The sequence below is a fragment of the Haliotis cracherodii genome, unplaced genomic scaffold (genome assembly GCF_022045235.1).
Source record: "Haliotis cracherodii isolate W230 unplaced genomic scaffold, xgHalCrac1.p SCAF_6, whole genome shotgun sequence".
Taxonomy (NCBI): domain Eukaryota; kingdom Metazoa; phylum Mollusca; class Gastropoda; order Lepetellida; family Haliotidae; genus Haliotis; species Haliotis cracherodii.
The window spans coordinates 59,193,847-59,221,694 of NW_027266319.1; the positions used below are offsets into that span (position 1 = coordinate 59,193,847).

Sequence of the window (27,848 nt, forward strand, 5' to 3'; positions counted from 1 at the left end):
GTTCAGCCACTTGACTAAAGCCTTTTTTAACTTGTGGTTTCTAAATAAGTGATATGTAATCGTATCATTTGTACTTAAAATTCATACCATCAAATCAGGGGTATTATATTTTTGTTACTTACATTAATGATCCTGTGAATATGTAAGCCAAAACCCTTGTGACGACTCAGCGGTGTGCTAGACTATGATGCTGTACAGTTTGTTCGAAAACTACTTCATACCAAATCTGTGAGATTCTTTTAACTCTAAGGATTGTTATTGATGTGCAATAAATGTTTTTCATGCTCATTGGTTTAGTTGTTTTTTTCCAAAATAGGAACCAAAACCAAAACTTGAATATTCTACACAAGACTTCTATGCTTAAGTACATGTACCTGCTGAGGAGGGGCAGTCAGATAGCCTTGTGGTTAAAGCATTTGCTCATCACACCGAAGACCCTGGTTCGATTCCCGATATGAGTACAATGTGTGAAGCCCATTACTGGTGTACCCCACTGTGATATTGCTGGAATATTGCTAAAAGTTGGGTAAAACCATACTCACTCACTCAACCACTGAGGCAATAATCAAGGGAGTGAATGTTGTTTTGCACAGTTGTCGATAGCGATCTATCACAGTGGCCCATAAGTAATCAAGCCTTGAACCAAGTTGTTGACAACAGAACAATGATGAGACAATATAAGCCAGAAGCATGAAGATCGATGTTAGAATTGGTCTTCAGCAGCATGCTTGTTTAAGAGGCGACTAACGGGATCGGGTGGTCAGGCTCGCAGACTGTTGATGCCTGGAATCCTATCCCAATTGCGTAGATCGATGCTCATGATGTCAATCACTGGATTGTCTGATTATTTACAGATTGCTGTCATTTATAGCTTGAATATTGCTAAGTGCAGCGTTAAACAACAAACAAACAAATAGTAAAAGCCAGTGACCTATTAAGCTAAGCTTGTCATAAGAGGCTACTAAGGGATCGGGTGGTAACGGATTGCATGTCATTGTCACCTAATAGCGTGGGACGTTGCTCTATTACCAAGGAGTCCATATAAGAGGGAGTGGGTACTGGCTGGATTAACATTTGTGAACTCTGGTCCACCCAGCTTATTCCGCTTCCTACTGTGAAAATCTTCTTTACCACAAACACGGAGTTTGGGCAATATATTTAGAAGTAGAATCCAACAGGGTTCACCTGAGCTTGCTTTAGCAATGGACAACGCGTTCGCCCGTCTGACACACACACACACACACACACACACACACACACACACACACACACACACACACACACATATAAAGAAAGTGGTCATATTGCCCATATCAGTTTGTGATAAAGACCGACGCCACGTATATCTGATACTAGCTTTCAACAACAGGTCAATGTGGCATAAGATTGACGAGCAATGAAGATAACCCAGAGGCAGCCTCTTTCAACAAGTGATAATGTTTTTTACTCCCTCAGTCGTTTAGAACACCAATGTGTTCCAGCATGGCCATTGTGGGAGTGTTCCCTGCGCTATGCGTAGCTCTGCTGTGGTCAGGACTGGGTGCAGCAACAGGTAGGTTCCTGCTGATAGCTCCAAAACCAGGAAGCAGTAATTCCACAAGAATAGCCCACTAATTTAATGTACAGGACTAGGGCTTGAAAAATGAAGGGTTATTTTGCGATTTGACAATTCTGTAATCGTTAAATTTTGCGAAAATATATCACCCAGGGAATCATCGTGTTGTTTAACGTAATTATAACGTCTACGTTATGCCTTATTACCTAAAACTTTTCTGAATGTATTTATGTTAAGTATGCAGGGCGTACCTATACTGAGGACTGGCTGTTATCAGTACTGTGTTATCATCAGTCGGAGTAGATACTGATGTTTCATATACACCGGCCTGAATCTCCTTCCACAAAGCCGCTGGTGTAACTGCAATACTTTAAGACTGGTAGTTGTGACGCTAGCATCCTACATTATCTGGGCCCCGTTCCACAGCGCTACACGTTCAATAGTCCATGTTACCGAATGAGAATTACAATCACCTTTGCCCTGGCGTAATATGTCTCCATTTTGTTTTGACATTTGGCTACCTCGACCCATTCGCCATCATTGCTTCATTTTGAGCCCTGGACTGTTCCATAAAATAATCGTACTGCTACGACTGTCGTAAGTCTATGTAGAGGTGTAGGAGATGCGACTGCAGCGATACGACTGTCGCAAGTCTATGTTAAGGTATTGGAGTTACGATCGCAGTGCAACTACTGTCGTAAGTCAATGCTAAAGTATAGGAGCTCCGATAGTCGTGGCGCTGCGATGGCTTTGTGGAACTGCAGTGGGCCTCGTCGTCCCGCTTCGACTGTCGTAACTTCTATGCTTTAACAAGGACTTGCGATAGTCTTAGTGCGGCGATGAATTGATACAACGTTCAATATAATTACACTGTTCTTTCGTGATGGAAACTAGCGCCGACACCAGTACTCGTCTTGCTTTGTTGTATGCCGTTCCACACACAACTGTGAACGAGGAGTAGCTTAAAAACTTCAATTTCCGTCTAAATATCGTTTACGGCAGAAAGTTCATTCATAACAGAATGAAGATCTGTGTCGAACTCGCGTTCAGAAGAGACATTTTGATTGCTTGTTGAGATGATAATGTTGGCGTACCTTTCGAAACGAAACTGTTGTGTCGAATTGCTCCAGAACAGTTTTCCTGATGAAAATGGAGACATTTGCACCAGGTGATCGAAGATGCAGCGCTCAGATCGGTTGGCGGAACCTGCCTCCAGATCCATGTGTCTCATTTACAAGTATCACCATTATGCGTGAGATAGTCGTTAGATCCGTTTAGTCTCTCCTACAAACCCCGAAATTAATATATCAGAATTTAATTTCCCCCAAGCAAGTATACAATATTTTGGCAAGTCTAGATGCCCGGAGTTGTTAGAAACGTTATCTAACGAACAAAAACGAATGAGATCCGTTTTGAAACAAATGGTTGTAAGATAAATGGTATATGACAGGTACGTGAGATATAGTCGTTAGATCCGTTTAGTATCTCATACAAACCCGAAACTAATGTGTCATTATTTTCCCCAAGCAAGTAAACAATATTTTAGCAAGTCTAGATGACAAGGTTATTTTTTAGAGAGAAGTGTCGAGTGAGATGTTCCCCATAGATATAGCTGGGCAACGAAGATAAACGCAGTGACCGAACGATCGCTTCCAAAAGTTGGTTGGTTGGTTGTTGTTTAACGCCGCGCTCAGCAATATTCCAGGTATATGACGGCGGTCTGTAAATAATCGAATCTGGGCCAGACAATCCAGTGATTGATATCATGAGCATCGATCCACGCAATTGGGATACGATGACATGCATCAAACTCCAAAAGTGGGAGTGAATCGGTATTATGAGGAAAGGTACAGATAATCATCACGTGGAGATTGTGAGATTAAGGGAAATACCAAACTTACCCCACCTGTTCGTAAAATAGACTCGTCTGACATTTGCCGTCATCTTTATCTAAATTTAAGCAAAAATTTTTAAAGCTTGCACATTTCATCACCACCCTTAAAGAGGCTGTACATAGTGTTGATATCTTACATAAGAACTAATCGACACGTGGTCTTTGTGCATTTCTTAAATAGACGCATTGACCTATATTATCTAACAATGATATACTCAGCATTACTGAAGGGTCACCTAGGTGTGCAGAGTGACCAACATGAACATGTGCCAACAGGCGTCTGGGTATGTTGTAATTAACAAATGAAGAATATGTTGTTTATGCCTATGTCACACTGAGTGGGTGTTTTAATGAAACTGATAAAATGGACGACCTTTACAAACAATGAAAAGAGCAAGATTGAAGGTGACAGAAAACGCAAGCCTGAGGGAAATCAGTCGTTCAGCCCATTCACGTGCAATACATGACGTGCAAACTTCAATGTGGGTATAAACACTCTTAAGTGTGTATATAAGTCAAACAGAAATAATCACAAGTCTATACGTCGATAAACGCCGCCTCGGTACGAAGGGTATAATGACAAATTAACTATCCTTATTTCTATCATGAACCCAATGATGAAAGGGTGGAGATGAAGATCAAAATACACCGGGCACTTTCAGAAAAAGTTTCTATAATTATTTATTAACAACCACTCTATTTGTCATCAGCTGTCGTTGCAGATCATCAGAGGATTACGATGATAGGGTGTTATGATTGTGATTATACAGCTCGTACAGTAAAGCCGCCGGCAATCATTAGGATTTTTTGGTTTGTTGTTTAATGCCGAACTCAGCAATATTCCAGCTCTATGACTGTATATAATCGAGTCTGGACCAGACAATCCAGTGATTGACAACATGAGCATCGATCCACGCAATTGGGATTGCTGACATGCATCAACCAAGTCACCGAGCCTGACCACCCGATCCCGTTAGTCGCCTTTTACGACAAGCATAGTCACCTTTTACGGCAAGCATGGGTTGCTGAAGACCTATTCTACCCCGGATCTTCACGGGCCGCAATCGTTAGGAGAAACTACCAGTTATTGGCTTGGACCTACTTGCACAAAGTGATCTTGGCGCTAAGACTTTGGGAGTTACGACCATCTCAGTGCTAATATCGCTTTGTGCAAGTGAGCCCTGGTGTAGATGGGTATGTTTTTGTTGAATTGCATTCACAGATTGGTCACCGTGATTGTCGTTGATATATGAATGTCATATGAAGTGCGGCGTTATATAAAATAACTATGCGATAAATCGCAAAGACACATGAAGAACGCAGCGTGGTTTATTTAAAGATTGACTGTGTATTTTTTCGGTTCATTAAGGTATCATGAATCGAAAAACCGATGCGCAAACTGTATGAATCCGCGTAGCGGGTAGGTCATAGGCCCTGTCAATCAAGACAAGAGGCGAGAACTGCAACAGTCAGACTCTGATGAGCTCGAACAAATATGTCTGGGAGAAGGCGGCTGTTTCAAATGGCACGGTCAGTTACCGCCAGATTCGAACATTAGTTCCCTGAGAACGGGAAGACATTTGGGAAAATGCTCGTTAGAAATGAAACCTGAAGACATGAAAGTTGTTGAACCGAGGCGAGCGGGAAAAAAACAGGCAAGCGAGTCTGCACGTTTGCGTTTCGTTCCTTCTCGGCCTTTGGTCTGAAAGGGTTGTTTGGACAATATTGTCAGTAGTGGGTGACCTCGCCCAAATGAACACTGCCAAGCTGACTGTCGTTCATTTCCCGATGAACGTCAGTATGTCACGTGATTACGTTGTCAATCGAGCGGAGACATACAGAACTACTTTAGGGGAGTTCCTCAATGTCTAAAAATAACATTAAAAATCATCAGGGACAACTGACGACATCGATTCAGGCTATGAATGATGCGGGTTTTGAGGCCAGACAGATAATATATGTCGAAATGAAGCGTCCATTCGAGGCTATAACGGAGAATGTTCGACTTACCAAAAGAAATCACTGAGCTCCACACTGCCGTGTATTGCTTCGGGAAATCCAACCGCGCCGCCTCATGCGGTAATCCCTGTCATCAGCAGCCGTAGTAGGACTCAAACACTCACCCAAAGTTCACAGAACGTTAATATCAATCCATTTTCAGTCGAGTCTGGATTTCTTTCCAACGCAAACCCTTTTCTGGGTGCTCATTTCAAGTGACTGACATTTCCGTAGCCGACATTTTCTACCGTTTGTAAAACCAAGGGATTCCACTCCAAATGGAATGTTTGGGACGGATGACATCACGACGTCACGACTCTCCGCGTTGATATAGTTCGCTTTCAATAATTAAAGTTTGATGTTTAATGGATAGTTTTGTTATGATTTATGTGTCTGTCAAAATAAGGATTGAAGTTGTATTTGTTGACGTTCATCAGCTGTTGGAAGCTAAAGAATACACGCTGGTCAAGTAACAAAGATGGCGAAACGAACAGTCTCGATTGACGAGCTAAGTAAGAAATTTACAGTTTATAAAGAAACGGAACATTTTCAAGAGAAAAAATAACAAACGCCATGAGGCTATATTAACTCCCTAAATGACCATCTGTCCTTACTTTGCCTTGTCAGTGTGATTCAGCAAAAATCCTTCTCGTCGTTTATTCCTTACGAAGGGTGGGTGGGTTGATAGTCTCAAGGCCCATTTCTGGTGTTCCCCGCCGTTATATTGCTGGAATATTGCTAAAAGCGGCGTAAAAACATACTCACTCACTCACACACTTACTGATAGTCTCAAGCACTGGGTAATATCGGATGATGTAGAGACGCAGACAGCAAGTTTGAGGGTTGTCAGATAACTTATGTTGTGGAAAACATTTCATTCGATAACTGGTCCTGGTTTGTGTATTTCAATTTGAGTAGGCCATTTCGTAAACGAAAACAACCATGTTTCGTCAGAGAAGTGACAAAGAATACAATTTCCAAAAATGCCTGTGGAAGTATTGTAACTGATGCTTAACTTTTTACGAGGTATATATCGTATATCTGAAATCATTCTCCTACCGATAGCAAAACATACTTTGTTGATGAAATTCAATCTGGCTTGCTATCAGTTTGTTAGGATTTCATATTCAATGGCGACAAGGGCCAGTATGCATCTTGTATGTGTGTGGCCCTTTCATGGGTGTATGTATATTCAATATTAACCTGTACTACAGCGACTTCCTCGTTACCTGTCTATCAGCTGATAGATATCTACCAGTCGCATTGTCGATCTGATGATTGGCATCTACAAGATAGGCTACGTATGTAGATACCAGCGGTATTATTTGTTGAACATAATGAATGGATGGGGTTAATACCGCTTTGAGCGAAGGCCAAGAAAGGACATACAAACAAAAGCAGAAAATTGTGTTTGAGTAGTTGTTTGGCGTGAATGTCCGTTTATGTATTAACTACTCTGGCTAAACAAACGAATACGATACGGTGCAGACTGGTCAGTTGTCATAACCTGAATCTGGGACGCGAACGCATGACCAGCTGCACGAGATTTGACCAAGGGAAGCAACTCTGCACAAACGAACCCCGTACGTGGGAAGCATGTAAAAAAATAATCCTAATGTAAATAAATGTGTTTATATTCATAACACACGCCTAAACATGTGCCTTGTCCCGTAATGTAGACCTGTTATTGCACAATAGAAATGAAATCCGTTGTAAATATTATTTGAAATCAACTCGCTTCTTTAATTCTTTTCGATCAAACAGTCTTCGGGAAGCAAGTTTAATACAAAAGTGCTTGTAAAATAGAATTAAACTTTCCCGCCAGGGGAGACTGGATATCCGATTGTAGTTTAGGCTCTTTGTTCAAGCAGGAATATACATATTTATGTAACAATTCTCTATCTATTAAACTGCATGGTTAACAATTGTGCGTTCTGGTGTGAGTTATGTAGTTATCTACCATATAAATACACAGGCAGTGAGACACACACATACATAATATTGAAAAAAACTATACTTAAGATATACATAAAATATTAGAATAGCTGATTTAACATGTTATAGATAATCATAGTAATGCAATTCATATTGTTATACCTAATGGTTAAAGCGTTCGCTCGTCATGCCGAAGATGGGTACAATGTGTGAAGCCCATATCTGGTGTTCCCCGCCGTGATATCGCTGGATTAATGTTCAAAGCGACGTAAAACCATACTCACTCACAGCGTTGTTGATCAAATCACTATATACAAGTACATATACTTATAGATATGCACAAGACAAGAGACACAATACAAGTTGATCTTAAGTCAAATGTCAGAAGAAATATTTACAGATAACAGCATGACACACTGTAACATCATATACTAGTACTATTCAAAACAAGTCATAGAACACCCACAATTATAAGATTGTCTTTTGAAATACAATTAGACATGACTAATTAATTATAGGCTTCCTAACCTCTTTTGAAAAGTATATATTTAGATTTTAACCTGATTTATTTAGAGCGTATTGCCATTATCAGCCACGCGCTTTCGGCGTGATGGTCACATAAAACTAAATACAGTAAACTACGGTTATAACGAACACGCTTATAACCGACTGACGGATATAACGAACTTAGTTTTTGGTCCCGACTATTGGCAATAGTTATGCTGTATATATGCTTATAACGAACTACGGTTATAACGAACTAAAATTAGAAGTCCCTTTGAGTTCGTTATAACCGTAGTTGACTGTAAAGCCATAAATCAATCAATTACATTTTACGCAGAAATCCGTGGATGTTTTAAAATCACCCACGTCTGTACAGTTAAATTATGTTTTAAGTAAATTGTGAGAAAAATTCAACATTCCCTCCCAATTGAAACAGATAACACATGCGACCCCTATATTGGTCAAGAGGGGATATTGCTTAACCGCGAAAAAGCAATGTTCCCTCTCAGCCACATTACTAAACATGTTCAGGTTTGTGTGTTTGTTGTTTAACGCCGCACTCAGCAATATTCCAGCTATATGACGGCGGTCTATAAATAATCGAGTCTGACCAGATAATGAAAGTGACAGTCGGAATGTGTTTTCTAATCATTCATCCTCGAAAATGTTAATACGGGGTATTCAGAACGACAGTTACGGCCCGTACGACTGATTCCATCAAAGTCATTGTCTATCTCTCGCTAATCGTGACCAACTCGTGTTATTCCGGGACAAGCCGAATAGCGGGTTACGGAAAGGGGCGAGTGGTGAGGAATGATCTCTCGCTTCCATGGGAGAAACATTTGAACGGAAGAGGCGTTGCACAGGACGTGGGAAGCACTGCCATACAATCTCAACCATATATAAGACGTTCTGGAATGTTCGTTTGTTCAGTTTAAAAAAATTAAATCGAGAACTGTGTCAACATATTTTTCAAGCGTAGTCTGAAATCCTTGACTTACTCTTTCATAATGCTGTTAATTGTTTCAGATCAATTCGACGAAACAACATCCAACACTACCGCGCCTCCAGGTGAGAGGTATTCTCTTAGTGGCCAAATCATTCTTAGTTTCTCCTTCATATAATGGCGGTCTGTAAATAATCGAGTCTGGACCTGACAATCCAGTGATTGACATCATGAGCATCGATCCACGCAATTGGGATACATGCATCAGGCACGTCGGCGAGCCTGACCACACGATCCGTCGCTTCTTACGACAAGCATAGTCGCCTTTTACAGCAAGCATGGGTTGCTTCCCTTGCCGATCTAGGCTGAAATTCCGGAGCCACATGTTGGCTGGACTAACGAGTCTATGCATAGTCCAATAAAAATCGCGTGACGAACCAGACATCCGGTTTGTAAACAACATGGATTGCAGGATTTGCAAAGCATGTGTACCGTCAACTTGGGGTGGACAGATATTTTGCACACATTTTCATGTTTTTAATCAAGGTGCTCACGTGATTTGATGCACTTCGCGAGGTAAGACCCGTTTTATTACAATAAAGATCTTGATTATCGATCAGATCGTATCGACGGGGCGCCGCCACTTTATTTCAAGCCATTTAGAAAGTGGTCAAATGTAACAAATGTTATATTTGGGATAACACTTTCTTAGTAAAGTACAGATTCTAGTAGTTTTATTTTGGTTGATTCCCATCAGTATGTCAGCCACATCTCTAAAACATTTACCACTTTGTTGAAACACACAATGCAAACTCTGGTATGGTGCTCACACTCCTAAAACATAATTAGGGCAGTCTAGGTTTCAAAGCCATGATCATAGACCAAAAGACGTTAAAATATGGTACTTGTTGTTACCCTGTCTGGCGCTCGGCATTAAGGGGCTTAAACAAGGACTGGTCGGCTCGGAATCAGTATACTGTGTCTGAGTGGGGTATTCATGTTAAACTGTGGCATGGTATCTCAGTGTGCTAGCACTATAAATCGCCATCAGTACGGACTAGTACAAGCAGCTACAAACACACGTGCATGCACGTCGTTATATAAGTGCAATAACCTTGGACGCGACGTTAAACCCCACTTCACCTCACCTCACCATGATAATAGGTTTCTTGCACAACGCAGGGATTCAACTCTGCACAGCGAATTGTGTCGCTTTTGTCGACTGGGTCCCACACGCCCCTTGTAATTCGTAGACTCTGTAACATAAGTGCAATGCATTAAGAACTCTGTTTTCTATCTCTCCGACATTGTTTTTAGATTGTGTCCACTGTGTTAACAACACGCAGTGCGACCCAGCGGCAGACAACAGCTCATCCTGTCTACTGTGCGACCCTGTCACGGGCAGTTGCTATGGCGACTGTGAAGATGGTTGGTATGGCGACAAGTGCGACAGGGGTGAGACGTAGAACTATCGATGACAGTTGTTCGGGGACACAATTAACGATTAAAGCCAGATATATATTTACCAAGACTAATGAAACCTAGTATTTACTCAATGGATCTAATACAACATTAGATTCAAAACGTCAACGGCTGAGAATAATCACTCTCGACTATCTACCGCCACAGATTCTAGGGCGCAAAGGTCAACATTGAGAAATCTATATGAATGTATCACTGAAAATCAGGTGTTCGCGATAAGGGTAAGCTATTGACTCCACCGGTAACACCCGTCACTCACACAAATGAAAATGTAAGTACCAGTTAGTGAAAAGGTATGAAAATTCCTTCGAAAGGTCATAGAAAGAGACCTTCAAATATTCATGAATGTAAATAAATAAATATATTACCTGGAATGAATTCACCGGGCCTTTGATAGTGAAACCCTGTCTGACTTTCCGTGAAATTTGAATAAAGTCCACCTGCTCTTGCCGTGTTTCGTGAGGATGAGTGAATGTTGGTTATCACCGCAGTCAGCAATATAAATAATCGTCGGGGTAAACGGTAACTGAAAACATCAGCAATTATCTACCAGATTTAAAGAGATATAGAATATTTTCCAGTCTTTGTCCCAAGGCAGATACTCGTACTTTTAGGGGCGGCCGGGTAGCCTAGTGGTTAAAGCGTTCGCTCGTCACGCCGAAGACCCGGGTTCGATTCCCCACATGGGTACAATGTGTGAAACCCATTTCTGGTGTCCCACGCCGTGATGTTGCTGGAATATTGCTAAAAGCGGCGTAAAACCATACTCACTCACTCACTACTAGTACTAATGTCGCTACAAGGATGATCCAAAGGATTCTTTTAGGCCGAAAACATGTCTTCGGGATATTCAGTGAAAAACATTGGTTATCAAAAACACCGTCACAATTAGTTTTTCAAGTATTTTCCAGAACACTTTTTTCCACACAAATCTCCACACTTTCTTCACGTTTGATATAAGCTCTGGTAACACAGTTTATGATTGATCATGAGCTACAATCTTCATGGATGTGGAGTATCAATAATATGACTGAGTGAGTATGGTTTTTACGCCGCTTTTAGCAATATTCCAGCAATATCATGGCGGGGGACACCAGAAATGGACTTCCCACATGGAACCCATGTGGGGAATCGAACCCGGGTCTTCGGCGTGACGAGCGAACGCTTTAACCACTAGGCTACCCCATCGCTCCCAATAATTTGACTTACTCTTTCATAATGCTGTTAATTGTTTCAGATCAATCCAACGAAACAACATCCAACATTACCGCGACTCCAGGTGAGAGGTATTCTCTTAGTGGCAAGATCATTATTAATTCTCCTTCATGTTCGTTTGTTGTGTAACGCCGCACTCAGCAATATTCCAGCTATATGACGGCGGTCTGTAAATAATCGAGTCTGGACCAGACAGTCCAGTGATTGACATCGTGAGCATCGATCCACACAATTGGGATACGATGACATGCATCAGGCACGTCAGCGAGCCTGGCCAAACGATCCGTTAGTCGCCTCTTACGACAAGGATGGGTTGCTCAAGGCCTATTCTACCCTAGATCTTCACGGGTCCCTTTTAGGGCAAGCATGGGTTGCTGAAGACCTATTCTACCCCGGATCTTCGCGGGTCTCTCTTTTATGTACCACACAAATGGAAGGATGACAACATTTATATATAGCATTCGTTCTTAAATAATATTTTCTGGATGTCTTTTCACCGGCAACGTGTCCATCCTCGTTCATCCAGGGTGTTATATCCCATTCTATTATCATAACTACCCTGGACCTATTCGCCGCCTTATCTTCGTTTTGAGTCCCGTTGGAATGACACGGAGCCGAAAATAGCCGTCCAATCAAATAGCACTGTTCTTTCATGATTGAAAGAAAAAACAAAAACCAGTGATTGATATTATGAGCAACGCCTGGACGTCAGGGTACGATGACGTGCAATCAACCACGTCACCGAAACCTCCCAATTCATTATATAGCCTCTTACGACTAGCGTAGGTTGTTGGGGACCTACTACAGCCTGGTCTCATCACAGGATTAATACAGCAGCTTATTCAAAGGAAATACATGTACATGCAAACTACGGTAGTCGGTTGTCAGTATTTTAGTCTGGTCATTCTGGTCGAAATAAATGGCCAACCTCAAGAAAATTGCAACAGAATTAATTCATACTTTATGTTATTTGGTAGCATGTCAGCTTTCAGGAGAAAAAAGTCTACCAAAATCAACTCATGGGAATTACCTTTCTCAAGGTCACAAGATATAGGCCTATATAATTCGTATTTTCGTATTCTTGGATATTTGTAGGAAGGAAGAGATTCAAATTTATTATAGTTTTCTTTCTAATATAACTAAATTAAAGAACAATCTGGGTATACAACTTTTATTTACTTTATAAAAAATATCACAGAGACAATTTAATTCATTATAATAGTTCAAGGTCAAATAGAGGACATATATGAAGAGTGGCCGAGAAGTTAAATGTTGCCATAGATTTTCAAATATTGAAATGAAGTCATACATATTATATTCAAATGTAAGATAATCACACTTCATATATCATTTTAAGAACTTAATGTACTAATTGTGGAAGAAATCACCTAATTGTGTGTGTGTGTTAATAATTGTAGCCAGTGACAGCCTGAGGTAACAATGAGCTAGCCTGCAAGCCTCCGACTGGAATTTTTGCTATTTTTATTATTTGGATGCAAGTTTTGACGTTTGTATAATTCCAAAGACAATGGATGATTTTGATAAGTCAAGTGTCCTTCAATACAAGTTTTACAATTTCGTACAAGTAATACTATTTTGTCCGTAGAAACGGGTCGTGGCAGAATGTTCCTTTGATTGAGACTCTGCCCGAATTGTGACTCGCGTACAAGGGGAAATGAATATCATATGTTCCAGTGTACTTGTTTTAGATTTGAAAGAAAATTATTACCAAATTATTGTCGTATAAATCCCAACTTTTATAAACTCCGATGCTTATTCACAACTACTGATAGTTGAACACTCATTCGTTTAAGTAAGAATATTGGTTGCATATTTCAGAAGTTAATTTTGTTGTTATTGTATAATGCCGCACTCAGCAATATTGCAGCTATATGACGGCGGCCAGTAAATAATCGAGTCTGGACCAGACAATCCAGTGACTGACATCATGAGCAGCGATCCACGCAATTGGGATCGATGACATGCATCAACCAGGTCAGCGAGTCTGACCACCCGATCCCGTTAGTAGTCGCCTTTAACGACAAGCAAAGTCGCCTTTTACGGCAAGTATATATGATACTGTGATGTTGTTGTGCTAGATGTAAATAATATAACGTAGCTGTAGCTGTTTCGAAAGATAATCCAGTAATAAAACACTTACAGAACAATAATCATCATGATGTCAATTATATCATGTATGCTATTTCTCATATCACTTTAATACATTGTAATTTGTATGTGTATCATGTTTGGGAGAGGCATTCAGATAAGCAAAATTTGCTTGTTTGCCAATCTCTCCACTTTATGGAAATAAATCTGTTAATATCATAAAGAACTGGAACTTGGTAACGCATGGGTAGTTAGCCGACTATAGTCTATTCTGGTGAAAGGGGCCCCGGCGAGACTCATGTCAGCCGGTTATCTATTACTGTCGCTGATACGCTGAGTGAACACAGGCTATACTGACTATAGAGTCTTTCTGACGCGACCCCTAATGGGATGTCCTCAGATCTTTGTTTAGCGGCAGCGAACTTAGATCTGATTTTAATGAGATAGTTTAGAAAGTGGTCAAATGTAACAAATGTTATATTTGGGATAACACTTTCTTAGTAAAGTACAGATTCTGATACTTTTTGGGGGGGTTGCGTCCCACCAGTATCTAAGCCACATTTCGTCCATATCAAACTGAATCATTTGATAGATTTAGAACTTCTACATCACTGCTATAGTGGGATAGGTGACACTGGGTTTCACGCCGCTCTGAATAGTATTTTAGTTATATCAGAGCTTGATGTGGGAGCAAAGCCTGAAGTGGCGCAGGTCTAAAACATTTACCACTTTGTTGAAACACACAATGCAAACTCTGGTATCGTGCTCACATTTCGAAAACATAATTAGGGCAATCTGGGATTCAAAGCCATGATCATAGACCAAAAGACGTTAAAAGATGGTACTTGTTGTTACCCTGTCTGGCGGAAGAGATGGAAAGATGGAAAGAGATATAGAATATTGTCCAGTCTTTGTCCCAAGGCATATACTTGTACTTTTAGGGGCGGCCAGGTAGCCTAGTGGTTAAAGCGTTCGCTCGTCACGCCGAAGATCCGGGTTCGATTCCCGACATGGGTACAATGTGTGCAGCCCATTTCTGGTGTCCCCCGCCGTGATATTGCTGGAATATTGCTAAAAGCGGCGTAAAACCATACTCACTCACTACTAGTTCTTTTGTCGCTACAAGGATAATCCAAGGGATTCTTTTAGGCCGAAAACACATGTCTTCGGGATATTCAGAGAAAAACATTGGTTGTCAAAAACTCCGTCACAATTAGCTTTACAAGTATTTTCCAGAACACTTTTCCCACCCAAATCTCCATACTTTCTTCACGTTTGATATAAGCTCTGGTAACATAGTCTATGATTGATCATGAACTACAATCTTCATGGATGTCGAGTTAACCAATGAGCATGAAACACATTAATTGCACATCAATAACAATCCTTGAGTTACTCTTTCATAATGCTGTTAATTGTTTCAGATCAATTCGACGAAACAACATCCAACACTACCGCGCCTCCAGGTGAGAGGTATTCTCTTAGTGGCCAAATCATTATTAGTTTCTCCTTCATATGATGGCGGTCTGTAAATAATCGAGTCTGGACCAGACAATCCAGTGATTGACATCATGAGCATCGATCCACGCAATCGGGATACGATGACATGGATCAGGCACGTCGGCGAGCCTGACCACACGATCCGTCGCCTCTTACCACAAGCATAGTCGCCTTTTACGGCAAGCATGGGTTGCTTCCCTTGCCGATCTAGGCTGAAATTCCGCAGCCACATGTTGGCTGGACTAACGAGTCTATGCATAGTCCAATAAAAATCGCGTGACGAACCAGACATCCGGTTTGTAAACAACATGGATTGCAGGATTTGCAAAGCATGTGTACCGTCAACTGGGGGTGGACAGATATTTTGCACACATTTTCATGTTTTTAATCAAAGTGCTCACGTGATTTGATGCACTTCGCGAGGTAAGACCCGTTTTATTACAATAAAGATCTTGATTATCGATCAGATCGTATCGACGGGGCGCCGCCACTTTATTTCAAGCCATTTAGAAAGTGGTCAAATGTAACAAATGTTATATTTGGGATAACACTTTCTTAGTAAAGTACAGATTCTAGTAGTTTTATCTCGGTTGATTCCCATCAGTATGTCAGCCACATTTCTAAAACATTTACCACTTTGTTGAAACACACAATGCAAACTCTGGTATGGTGCTCACACTCCTAAAACATAATTAGGGAAGTCTAGGTTTCAAAGCCATAACCTTAGACCAAAAGACGTTAAAATATGGTACTTGTTGTTACCCTGTCTGGCGCTCGGCATTAAGGGGCTAAAACAAGGACTGGTCGGCTCGGAATCAGTATACTGTGTCTGAGTGGGGTATTCATGTTAAACTGCGGCATGGTATCTCAGTGAGCTAGCACTATAAAACGGCATCAGTCCGGACTAGTACAAGCAGCCACACACACACGTACATGCACGTCGCTATATAAGTGCAATAACCTTGGACGCGACGTTAAACCCCACTTCACCTCACCTCACCATAATAATAGGTTTCTTGCACAACGCAGGGATTCAACTCTGCACAGCGAATTGTGTCGCTTTTGTCGACTGGGTCCCACACGTCCCTTGTAATTCGTAGACTCTGTAACATAAGTGCAATGCATTAAGAACTCTGTTTTCTATCTCTCCGACATTGTTTTTAGATTGTGTCCACTGTGTTAACAACACGCAGTGCGACCCAGCGGCAGACAACAGCTCATCCTGTCTACTGTGCGACCCTGTCACGGGCAGTTGCTATGGCGACTGTGAAGATGGTTGGTATGGCGACAAGTGCGACAGGGGTGAGACGTAGAACTATCGATGACAGTTGTTCGGGGACACAATTAACGATTTAAGCCAGATATATATTTACCAAGACTAATGAAACCTAGTATTTACTCAATGGATCTAATACAACATTAGATTCAAAACGTCAACGGCTGAGAATAATCACTCTCGACTATCTACCGCCACAGATTCTAGGGCGCAAAGGTCAACATTGAGAAATCTATATGAATGTATCACTGAAAATCAGGTGTTCGCGATAAGGGTAAGCTATCGACTCCACCGGTAATACCTGTCACTCACTCAAATGAAAATGTAAGAACCAGTTAGTGAAAAGGTATGAAAATTCCTTCGAAAGGTCATAGAAAGAGACCCTCAAATATTCATGAATGTAAATAAATAAATAAATTACCTGGAATGAATTCACCGGGCCTTTGATAGTGAAACCCTGTCTGACTTTCCGTGAAAGTAGTGGTTAAAGCGTTCGCTCGTCGCGCCGAAGACCCGGGTTCGATTCCCGACATGGGTACAAAGTGTGAAGCCCAATTCTGGTGTCCCCCGCCGTGATGTTGCTGGAATATTGCTAAAAGCGGCGTAAAACCATACTCACTCACTCACTACTAGTACTAATGTCGCTACAAGGATGATCCAAAGGATTCTTTTAGACCGAAAACACATGTCTTCGGGATATTCAGTGAAAAACATTGGTTGTCAAAAACACCGTCACAATTAGTTTTTCAAGTATTTTCCAGAACACTTTTTTCCATACAAACCTCCACACTTTCTTCACGTTTGATATAAGCTCTGGTTTATGATTGATCATGAACTACAATGGATGTGGAGTATCAATAATATGACTGAGTGAGTATGGTTTCACGCCGCTTTTAGCAATATTCCAGCAATATTACGGCGGGGGACACCAGAATTGGGCTTCCCAATAGTCTATGATTGATCATGAACTACAATCTTCATGGATGTCGAGTTAACCAATGAGCATGAAAAACATTTATTGCACATCAATAACAATCCTTGAGTTACTCTTTCATAATGCTGTTGATTGTTTCAGATCAATTCAACGAAACAACATCCAACATTACCGCGACTCCAGGTGAGAGGTATTCTCTTAGTGGCAAGATCATTATTAATTCTCCTTCATGTTCGTTTGCTGTTTAACGCCGCACTCAGCAATATTCCAGCTATATGACGGCGGTCTGTGTGATTGACATCATGAGCATCGATCCACACAATTGGGATACGATGACATGCATCAGGCACGTCAGCGAGCCTGGCCAAACGATCCGTTAGTCGCCTCTTACGACAAGCATGGGTTGCTCAAGGCCTATTCTACTCCGGATCTTCACGGGTCCCTTTTAGGGCAAGCATGGTTTGCTGAAGACCTATTCTACCCCGGATCTTCGCGGGTCTCTCCTTTATGTACCACACAAATGGAAGGATGACAACATTTATATATAGCATTCGTTCTTAAATAATATCTTCTGGATGTCTTTTCACCGGCAACTTGTCCATCCTCGACCATCCAGGGTGTTATAGCCCCATTCTATTATCATAACTACCCTGGACCTATTCGCCGCCTTATCTTCGTTTTGAGTCCCGTTGGAATGACACGGAGCCGAAAATAGCCGTCCAATCAAATAGCACTGTCCTTTCATGATTGAAAGATAAAACAAAAACCAGTGATTGATATTATGAGCAACGCCTGGACGTCAGGGTATGATGACGTGCAGTCAACCAAGTCACCGAAACCTCCCAGTCCATTTCACAATTCGTCCGTATAAACGAATTTCCGTATAACTGAAACCAGCTTCTTACTGGAAGAGTTACTTCCCTTTAATTGTGCAACTCATGACAAAATTCCTTATACATATTGTTTTTATTAATTTCGGCGAAATCGTGTGTGAAGCGATCGGAAGATCGCACAACTCACCGTTATTAACGGCAACCACGGTCAGAATACCGCTATTGACGCCTTGAAACGAACTTTAGTTGACAGAGAATGGATACATGTATCATAAATGACATACTTTGACTCGTTAAAAGTCATATTTGTTTTTGTTTGATTCTATGTCAACATGAAATTCTCGCGATCACGCGATCACGTGCGCGTGAGCCTTGACGGTGACTGGTCAGACTGGTTCCATGTAAAAAATAATACCCGAGAATAGCGATCAGCTGCTTCGCTTAGGGTTATTATTATTTTAAATATGTTTAGTAAAGGCTGCATATAATTAAGAAAATAATGGAATATATTATTCCTGATAAAAAAAAAATAGTTTCAGATACAATTGTTGTCGATCCTTGCATTAAAAATCCTATAAAGTTATATCATTGGGTGTGTCTTTACCGAATCACCGGTCGATTCCAAGAAAACGTGTGTACAGCTGATTGCTGTTTCCGGCTTAGTTTACGAGAAAATACACAAGGTAATCTTAATCCCTAGATATAAAACAATGCCTCGTAATGTTCTCGTAATACGTAATGAAGTTCAACTTTGACCTCTGACCTCCACAGACGCCATATTTATCGAAGGGGATTACATGTACAATAAACAAGCTCGTCTCAAACGTAACTCAGTGTCACTGGTTAATTGACTTCTCACGAATCAAAGATATTACCACCAGCGGAAGTGTACTGTCCGGATAAGTGAGACAATTTTGAGTGCATTTCAGTGTTTTGTGTATGAAAATGACCGTCCGGTTCTGGAAACTGAATTTCCGGATATACGGGTAAATTTATATAGTAATTATTTCGTTTTGAATGAAAATCGTCCGGGAACCGAGGTTTCCGGATATCTGAAGTCCGTATAAGCGGGGCACGACTGTATAGCCTCTTACGACTAGTGTAGGTTGTTGGGGACCTACTACAGCCTGGTCTCATCACAGGATTAATACAGCAGCTTATTCAAAGGAAATACATGTACATGCAAACTACGGTAGTCGGTTGTCAGTATGTTTATTTATATCTTTGTGTCATTAACACGTAACGAGAGGACTACTGTAAACGTCAACGATGTTGAAAATGTTTTTAGATTCGAAGAATGTGTCATTTGATTTTCAGACTATGGTCACTCGCTGGGATCAAGTGAGTATACATTATTGTCCGTTGAATGATAATTTTGGGTCGGCTTTTGGGTGGAAGGAGGGGGTGTCAAAGTTTCGTATTCTGAACTTAAGTTTGTGGGGTTGGGGGATGCGTGCGTACGTGCGGTGTGTGCCTGTGTATGTATGTGTCTGTGTGTGGTGTGTGCATGTAAGTGTGTGTTTGCGTTTGCCTATGTATGTGTGGTGTGAGTGCGCGCGCGTGTATGCGTGCTGATGGTATGTTGTGTGCTTGCGTTTGTGTGTGATGAGTGTCTGTTTGTGGTGTGAGACACTGTGCGTGTGCGTGTGTGTGTGTGTGTGTGTGTGTGTGTGTGTGTGTGTGTGTGTGTGTGTTTAACCTTCATTGGGATGGCGTCGGTTCACTTGACTGTCAGATGTTTCAATAGAACAATGTATTTTGTTTGTCATTACATTCCTTTCCTAGCTACACCGAGTAATTGTTTGTTGTTTAACGCTGCACTCAGCAATTTTCCAGCGGTTTGTTAATTATTGTAGCTAAAATGGATAGAACTATCATTAACCGCCTGCACGTTATCAGAAATGAGCGGGCCACTGTAACTTGATAACGCCCTCATATTGCTTGACGACGGGCCATTATCAAGCCCGTTGTTAGGTGACGCCATAGGCTAGAGAAAATGACGTCACGTATTATAGTGACGTCATCTGGTTTGTTCTATGACGTTTCCATATTCGTAAAAGTGGGTCAGTGACATTCGTGTTGATTGCAGTAAATGTTTCAAAACCGATATTGTTGTTTCTTTTTATTTGATAACAAATTCAATCCATTTTAGCTATAATAACGGTAACGCTATTTTTCAGGGCATTATCATTTGCAGAAGCCCTCGGTCTTTTCAACTGCCCTCCTTCGCCGGACAGTATATGAAAGACCTCGGGCTTCTGCAAATGATAATGCCCTGAAAAATAGCGTTACCGTTATATCACAGTCCAGACATCATAAGCATTGATCTAAACACTATTGGGATAGGATGACATGTATTGACCAAGTCAGCGAGCCTGACCACCCGATCCCGTTAGTTGCCTCTAACGACAAGCAAGGGTTGCTGAAGGCAAATTCTCCCCCGGAAGTTGACGGGGGCTATACCAGGAAAGACTGGAAAGTAGTATATGCTCCCAGATACGTAAAGATCAATTAACATAGGACACATGCAGTGTTGTGGACAGTATGACCCCAGGACCCGATTTCACAATGGCAATTCGAAAACCGAGAACGCCATACATAGCTTACGATAGTCGGAGTGCCATGATCGCTTTGTTGACGCCATTGCTAACACTCTTGGACTCAAAATTACTCGGTCAATCCCTATTGTCAGACAGAGATATGTTAATATCACGTACTGACAACGTTCCCTTTCATTAGGAATCGCGTTAATTACACGCCGTCTCTCTGTCTGGCTTAACCGAGAAATAGAGAATGCAGCACGTGGCTTCTAGCAGTATTTAGTCAAAGCAGAGACCATATAATAGATCTGTTATATGGTCTCTGGTCACAGGAATGAAATTGATTCCAAATGCCGGTTCGCCCCAATTATCTTCCTAGGTTTGTCAGCAGCATACCCGTGCTCGTGGGTTTCACCGAAGTGGTAAACGTCTGAGACCTGCATCACTTCAGCTTTCCTCCAAAATTAAGTTGACACGCCGCGAATACTGTAAAAGCGGCGCTAAACCCAACTAACTCACTCGCTCCAATGTAAGTGTATATTCAAAAACAATTTCCAGATAAAGAGTCGGTTAAACAAAAGAAACTGGTCAAGAGTTAGTACTTTATATCTCGGTATTGCTTCAGGCAAGTGCCCAAAGGCAAAGGTGAGGTGAAATGGGGTTTAACGTCGCGTCCAAGATTATTGCACTTCTTTAGCGACGTGCATGCACGTGTTTGTGTGTGTGTGTTTGTGTGTGTGTGTGTGTGTGTGTGTGTGTGTGTGTGTGTGTGTGTGTGTGTGTGTGTGTGTGTGTGTGTGTGTGTGTGTGTGTGTGTGTGTGTGTGTGTGGCTGCTTGTACTAGTCCGGCCTCCTGCCGATTTATAGTGCTAGCTCACTGAGATACCATGCCGCAGTTTAACATGAATACCCCACTCAGACACAGTATACGGACTCCGAGCCGACCAGTCCTTGTTTTAGCCCCTTAATGCCGCGCGCCAGGCAGGGTAACATCAAGTACCATCTATAAACGTCTTTTGGTATGACGCGGCCGCGACCTTCCGCTCTGCGGGCGGACACTCTACCACTAGACCACGGAGGCGGTCCCTAAGATCTGTGCACATATTGTAATACATCTGAAGTGGAAGATATATATCACTCACTCTCTCACTTATTTGTCCATCTATTGGTCATGTAATAATACGGTAGGCATCTACATTTTGCATTGCATACCCGGCAAGAGAACCATTCAATGTATCGCTACTAAATGTGCGGAAATCTTTAATGTTACTCTTTAACCCTGCTGTTAAATTTAGAAATTAATAATTGTTTACTGATGTACTTTATTATTCACGATATGCTCAGATTCGTGTTTTATTTGTTTGATCATTTGCTCCACCTACTGTGAATACTTTGTATCTGGGCGTTTGGTCTTTCAAACAATAAACATCATTATCATATGAATAGCGTGTTGTACTGACAACTTTCCTTTCAGTGAAAATCGCCATAATTACATTGTCTCTCCTGCTGGCTGCCAGCGTCGCCGTCAACGTCATCATTGTTGTCATGTAAGTTGTCGATAACTTGATCACCATCCTCGTATTTTTGGTTTTTTTAAAATTATTAATAATTATTATTTACATATTAAAATACAAAATGCAGTAAGGAGGGTTTGGGTGATCCTGGCACAGTCAGGCTGGTTAGGATCATCAACAGCTTAGGGCCCTTGCCCCCTCTACACGCAGCCCAGACAGCGAATGGGACTTTTCCCAGGAAGCGCTGCATAGTCAAACCCATCCAGAACTTTTCGGGGAATGTGAAGACTCCCCAACACTGCAGCCTTCTGCATTACCCAGATTGCCAGAAGGGCTGTATTCCTGGTAGCAAACCCGGGTACTCTCCCAATGTCAGTCAACAGATTGGGAGATACCAAACCTAAGGCACCAAGAACAATGGGGAGTCGGACAACTTGGTACTTAGGATGCAAGCGTGACATTTCGAAAGCGAGGTCTGCATATTTGCCATGCTTTTCATCAATCCTGTCAATCACATTACTGTCAAAAGGGACAGGAAATTCAATGATATAATTGATTTCATTAGATTTATCAAAAAGGACAAGATCAGGTTTGTTGGCCTGGATATGTCTGAAGCTGTATACGGGCCTATTCCAAAGGATTTTGTATTTATCATTTTCCATGGCCCCCTCTACATATTCCGGGTCGTACCATGGATGGACCTCTGTGTCCAAACCACAAGCATGGCGAAGACGGTAATAAAATGATCGCGCCACCCCATCATGTCGCTTAAGATACTGTGTTTGTGACAAAGCTGGGCATCCACTCACAATGTGTTGGACAGTCTCATTAAATTCATTACATAATCTACCTATTATTATTTATTTTTTATTATTATATCAGACGCTTTTTAGGGTAACATAGCAAATAGTAAATAGAGAATAGTACTAGCGTGAATATTATACTAGAAAGTAATAGCATAGTGAACAATACTGAATAATACAACTGTGAAGAGTATGATAGTCAATAGTATGGGGCTGAACAGTACCATAGTGGATAGCACAAAGACAGCAATAGCGTGGTGAATAGTGTACCATTTTGTTCAGATACGGAGCAAAGGAACCAGTGAATAAAAATGCAATGAGAGACGCCGCTTTTAGCAATATTCCAGCAATATAACTGCAGGGTAGCCATTGCACCCATGTAGAGCATCGAACCCGGACCTTCAACGTGACGAGCGAACGTTGTATCCAATAGGCAAACGTCCTTCCCCAATACCACATTCTTTTTTTGATCTTCAACCCATGCTTGTCGTAAAAGGCGACTATGCTTGTCACAAGAGGCGACTAACGGTGGTCAGACTCGCTGACTCGGTTGATGAATGCCATCGTATACCAACTGCGTGGATCGATGCTCATGATGTCAGAGGCGTGTCTGGTCCAGACTCGATTATTTACAGACCGCAGTCTTATGGCTAGAATCTTGTTGAGTGTGGCGTTAAACAACAATCAAACAAAAATACTTATTAATTTAAAAGACATGTTTTAACTTGATGATACAATTGTTTGCAGAAAGATTAAAAGAAAGTTCCGGAGGCCTAGGGGAAAAGCTATGTTTAACCTTGTACGTTATCGGAATAACCCTAATTTGGATGTAAATGTTGAATTGACATCCCACAATACTGCCGAATCCCTTGAGAATCAACCCAACACGGCTCAACCAGAGCTGTTTGACGACGAGTACGAAGCCTTGGCTCTGGGAAGTCAAAACAATGATTATGAAACACCTGTAAGTAATATCAAAGAGCATAAAGATCTTGCAAGGACAAACGCGAATATGTTAAATCCGCCGATGAGGGCTCCCGGATCAAGACCTGATACTCGTGTTAGTATTCCATCGAGACTTGCCGTCGAATCTAGGCAGCAAGACGACAATATTGTGCAAAGGGTACCCAATCCAGTTCAACGTGCACCAAGTGAGCCATCTCTCCCAGTTCGTCCTGAAAGAAGTACGCGAAGTCCACACCCAGAACCTACAGAGAGTTCAGGCGCGGTTGATGTTGCTTTCAGAGAACAATTGTTGGCTAGAGATTCTTTGGACATTCATGCGCGCAGGATGGGATTGGACACTACTCACTATAGGAAATCGGGAGTTTATACCTTACCTGAAGATGGAGCTAATTACTCCGTCAGTGATATTGAGGAAACCTTCGAAAGCGAGGAAGACGATGATGATGGACTGTATGAGAATGAGGTTGACGTCATGAGTGCTGAACACAAAAAGCCAGTGGACAGTGAAGATGACAGCGATCCTTATGAGAATGAGGACTTTATCGATACAGAGTTTCAGCGTCTTAAATACAAATACAGCTTGTCACCGGATGTTGGTGGAACAGTTGATGATGATGGTGATACTCCATTGCATGGCAGTTCCAAAGGAGGGAACAGAAGTGAGGATGAGCATGACAAACTGGATGACACCATAGGAGTGGCATGTATGGCTGTGCAGTACAACAGTAATGATCACTTGAACGACATAGAAGAAGAAGAAGAAGCAGAAGAAGAAGAAGAAGAAGAAGAAAGAGAAGAAGAAGAAGCTGAAGATGGGGTATTTGCTCAAGAATCTGGAGGACGCAATGAAGGAGTTTCGAGAAATTCAGACCAGGATTCGGACTTTGTACGTAACAGAATAGTTAATGGTTTAGTTTTCAGTGTCGATGCTGACATTGATGATGGTGATGATGATGATGATGGTGATGATAGGGATCTGTATGAAAATGAAATGATTTGGAGACGTATTAGTGGTGGATGTGATGCTGAAGGCATTTCAGTCCAGAGGAACTTGGATGGCAAAGCCGAAACATTTGTTTCAGATGTGAGTAGAGACGGTGGAGGAATGGATCAGGGAGAAGAGAAGGGTGCGTTTGTAGAAGACTCAGTGCAGTCTTTTATGGGATTGGGCGGAGAAACAAATGAAGTAGAGGAGGAAGAACAGGAAGTGGTGGGAGCTGGTACCTTGAACGATGTTGATAGTGATGGTGATGATGATACAGATCTGTATGAAAATGAAATGATTTGGAGACGTATTAGTGGTGGATGTGATGCTGAAGGCATTTCAGTCCAGAGGAACTTGGATGGCAAAGCCGAAACATTTGTTTCAGATGTGAGTAGAGACGGTGGAGGAATGGATCAGGGAGAAGAGAAGGGTGCGTTTGTAGAAGATTCAACGCAGTCTTTTACGGGATTGGGCGGAGAAACAAATGAAGTAGAGGAGGAAGAACAGGAAGTGGTGGGAGCTGGTACCTTGGATGATGTTGATGTTATTTATGATGATGGGGAGTCATACGATCCTAATATAACCCCAAAGCAAACAAGCATGTGGGAAACGTTTCCTTCTTATGAGGGTATGCCCTCACGTCTTGGTGGCATTCCGTTAGAATCACAAGCACAACAAACAGAAATCGGTAGTGGAAGAATCAACGGACAACCATGGGGTGATCTTCATAAAGGCCAGAGTCTAGAAAATGAAAGTCAACGAAACGGATTTGCCGATAATGAACTTAATCCATACAAACAAGTCCATGGGTCCACGCTCGATAACGTCCCAGCCTCGCACCAGCGCAATGTCCGTTGGACAGTAGGTGATTCTGAGAGTTCAGGACAAACCAATGAAGAGGAAGAATTGAATGACTGGTCCCAAGCTCTGGACTCTGATTTTCAACTAGATCCTCGAGGACCTGTGACCGTGTTTGATTCTGATTCTGATGAATTTGACGTGTAGCTGATTAACTGAAGATACATATAACCTATTCAGCAATAGTTATTCTTGAAGGGAGACTGTGCTCTGTGATAGCTGATTAACTGAAGATACACATAACCTATTCAGCAATAGTTTTTCTTGAAGGGAGACTAGTACTGTGCTCTGTGATAGCTGATTAACTGAAGATACACATAACCTATTCAGCAATAGTTTTTCTTGAAGGGAGACTGTGCTCTGTGATTCGCATTCGGATTAATTTGACGTGTAGCTGATTATAGCTGAAGGTACGTTTTTGCTGACTCAGCAATAGTCTTTCATTAAAGGAAAGAGAGAACGAACAAAGGGATATTCAAGTTGAAAGTTGGTAAGGATTTTGTGTGGAAGCAAGATTTTCGAATACACCAGTCCTTCAATACTGAGACTTTGGACAATCTGGGAAAGTTAAACTTGTGTACGTCATAACAGAAGAAATACGATTACATGGCGGAGCGTGTTGAAAAACTCAGATTGAGCAAAGAAACAATCTCAGTAAGATTACTGATACGTAGGCTTCTCGTTCCTACGGACAACATGTTGGTGATACATTTATTAGAGGCGGCCAAACGGAAGAGTAAGACCTGTTAAGAAAAAAGAGCCTATTACGGTCAAAGTGCTTGGCTGAATTTTTTTATGAATATATAAAGGGTTTTTTTCGTTTTATTTAAAAGAATGTTTGATTGTAAAATGAAAAACCTAAATGTATATAATTTGAGAATTGTGTCTTTCTATGTTTTATGTGGCCTGGTGAGTTGCTTGATATTAAGCATGGTCATGCTTATATGACTTTAATTAAAGACCGATGTGTGTAGAGATGAATCTTTGTTGATTAATGGTAGAAGAGGGACACAGATGTTTTTAACGTTTCTTGGAAAAATCTGGTTTAAACAAAGAAACTTATTCCGATATTCTGATCAGGAATCTATGCAAGACCAAAGATGGCTATAGATTTAGTCCAGAACAAACTGTTATCTTATACTGGGTTAAGGGAGCTTTTTACTGAATCCTTTAAGTCTTATGTACCTGATACAAAATGCTATGGTCTGCAGAGTTTCAGTGGTATCCAATAGAGGCATCTGTGTTAGAATGGTCAAACGTCTTGGTAGCTGGAGGAGCGAGAATGCCTATGTTAAGGATAGCACTGAACATTGACTGACAGTCTCTTTTTTTGTCTTCGAATTAACGTTCTTTGTTTCCTCGTTCAGTGTATTGTACAATATACCATTATGTGATAGCCTGCTTTGTTGTACATGGGGGAAGGAGGACAAATATAATTTCTTTCGTTTGAAGGATGAATTAGAACGAAATTATTGTCTCCTAACGTCTGAAAGCACAACAGAGGGAAGTAATTTGTTATAGGGGGCGCTGGTGCGAGTATAAAAGTAAGACAGAACATGAAACCTCATGTTCTGCCGGTGCACTCGGGGCTGGCTATATCAAACATGTGTCATTTAACTTATTTATTTATGAAGCTAAGTATCTCCCCGAGGCAAGGGAGTTAACTGACTATAAAAGTCTAGTTCCAACCCTTGCCGAACTAGGCTGGAATTATGATATATATTTTGGCTGGACTAACGAGTCTATTCATAGTCCAATCAAAATCGCGTAACGAAATCGACATCCGGTTCGTAAACTGTCAGGTTGATTTCGGTCGATTGCAGGATTTGAAAAGCATGTGCACCGACAACTTAGCGTCAAAAGATATATTCCGATTCTTGTCCTGTTTTTAATTAAGGTGCCCACGTGATTTGATGCAGTTCGCGAAGTAAGACCCATTTCATTACATTATACATCTTGATTGACGATCTGTCTTCCCTGGGCGACGCTAATTATTTGAAG

General features: G+C 41.4%; 1 protein-coding gene across 2 annotated transcripts; it reads left to right on the forward strand.

The window, feature by feature from the left end:
- The first annotated feature begins 1,460 nt into the window (after positions 1 to 1,460).
- Positions 1,461 to 26,208, forward strand: LOC139446047 (uncharacterized). 2 transcript variants are annotated; one of them, XM_071227312.1, is made up of 9 exons: positions 1,461 to 1,552; positions 8,916 to 8,957; positions 11,552 to 11,593; positions 15,063 to 15,104; positions 16,303 to 16,440; positions 17,490 to 17,531; positions 19,499 to 19,522; positions 22,196 to 22,268; positions 23,786 to 26,208. In XM_071227312.1, exons 1-9 carry the CDS (start codon positions 1,471 to 1,473, stop codon positions 25,992 to 25,994), a joined length of 2,694 nt encoding a protein of 897 aa, XP_071083413.1. In that variant the 5' UTR covers positions 1,461 to 1,470; the 3' UTR covers positions 25,995 to 26,208. The 2 variants fall into 2 exon arrangements, with proteins under 2 accessions (XP_071083413.1, XP_071083414.1); XM_071227313.1 differs by lacking the exons at positions 16,303 to 16,440; positions 17,490 to 17,531.
- The last annotated feature ends 1,640 nt before the right edge of the window (positions 26,209 to 27,848 follow it).

Coding starts and splice junctions, on each gene's coding strand:
- LOC139446047 (XM_071227312.1), top strand. CDS start 1,471: ATGTGTTCCAGCATGGCCATTGTGGGAGTGTTCCCTGCGCTATGCGTA. Junction 1,553..8,915: donor AGGACTGGGTGCAGCAACAG/GTAGGTTCCTGC, acceptor TAATTGTTTCAG/ATCAATTCGACGAAACAACA. Junction 16,441..17,489: donor TGGCGACAAGTGCGACAGGG/GTGAGACGTAGA, acceptor TGATTGTTTCAG/ATCAATTCAACGAAACAACA.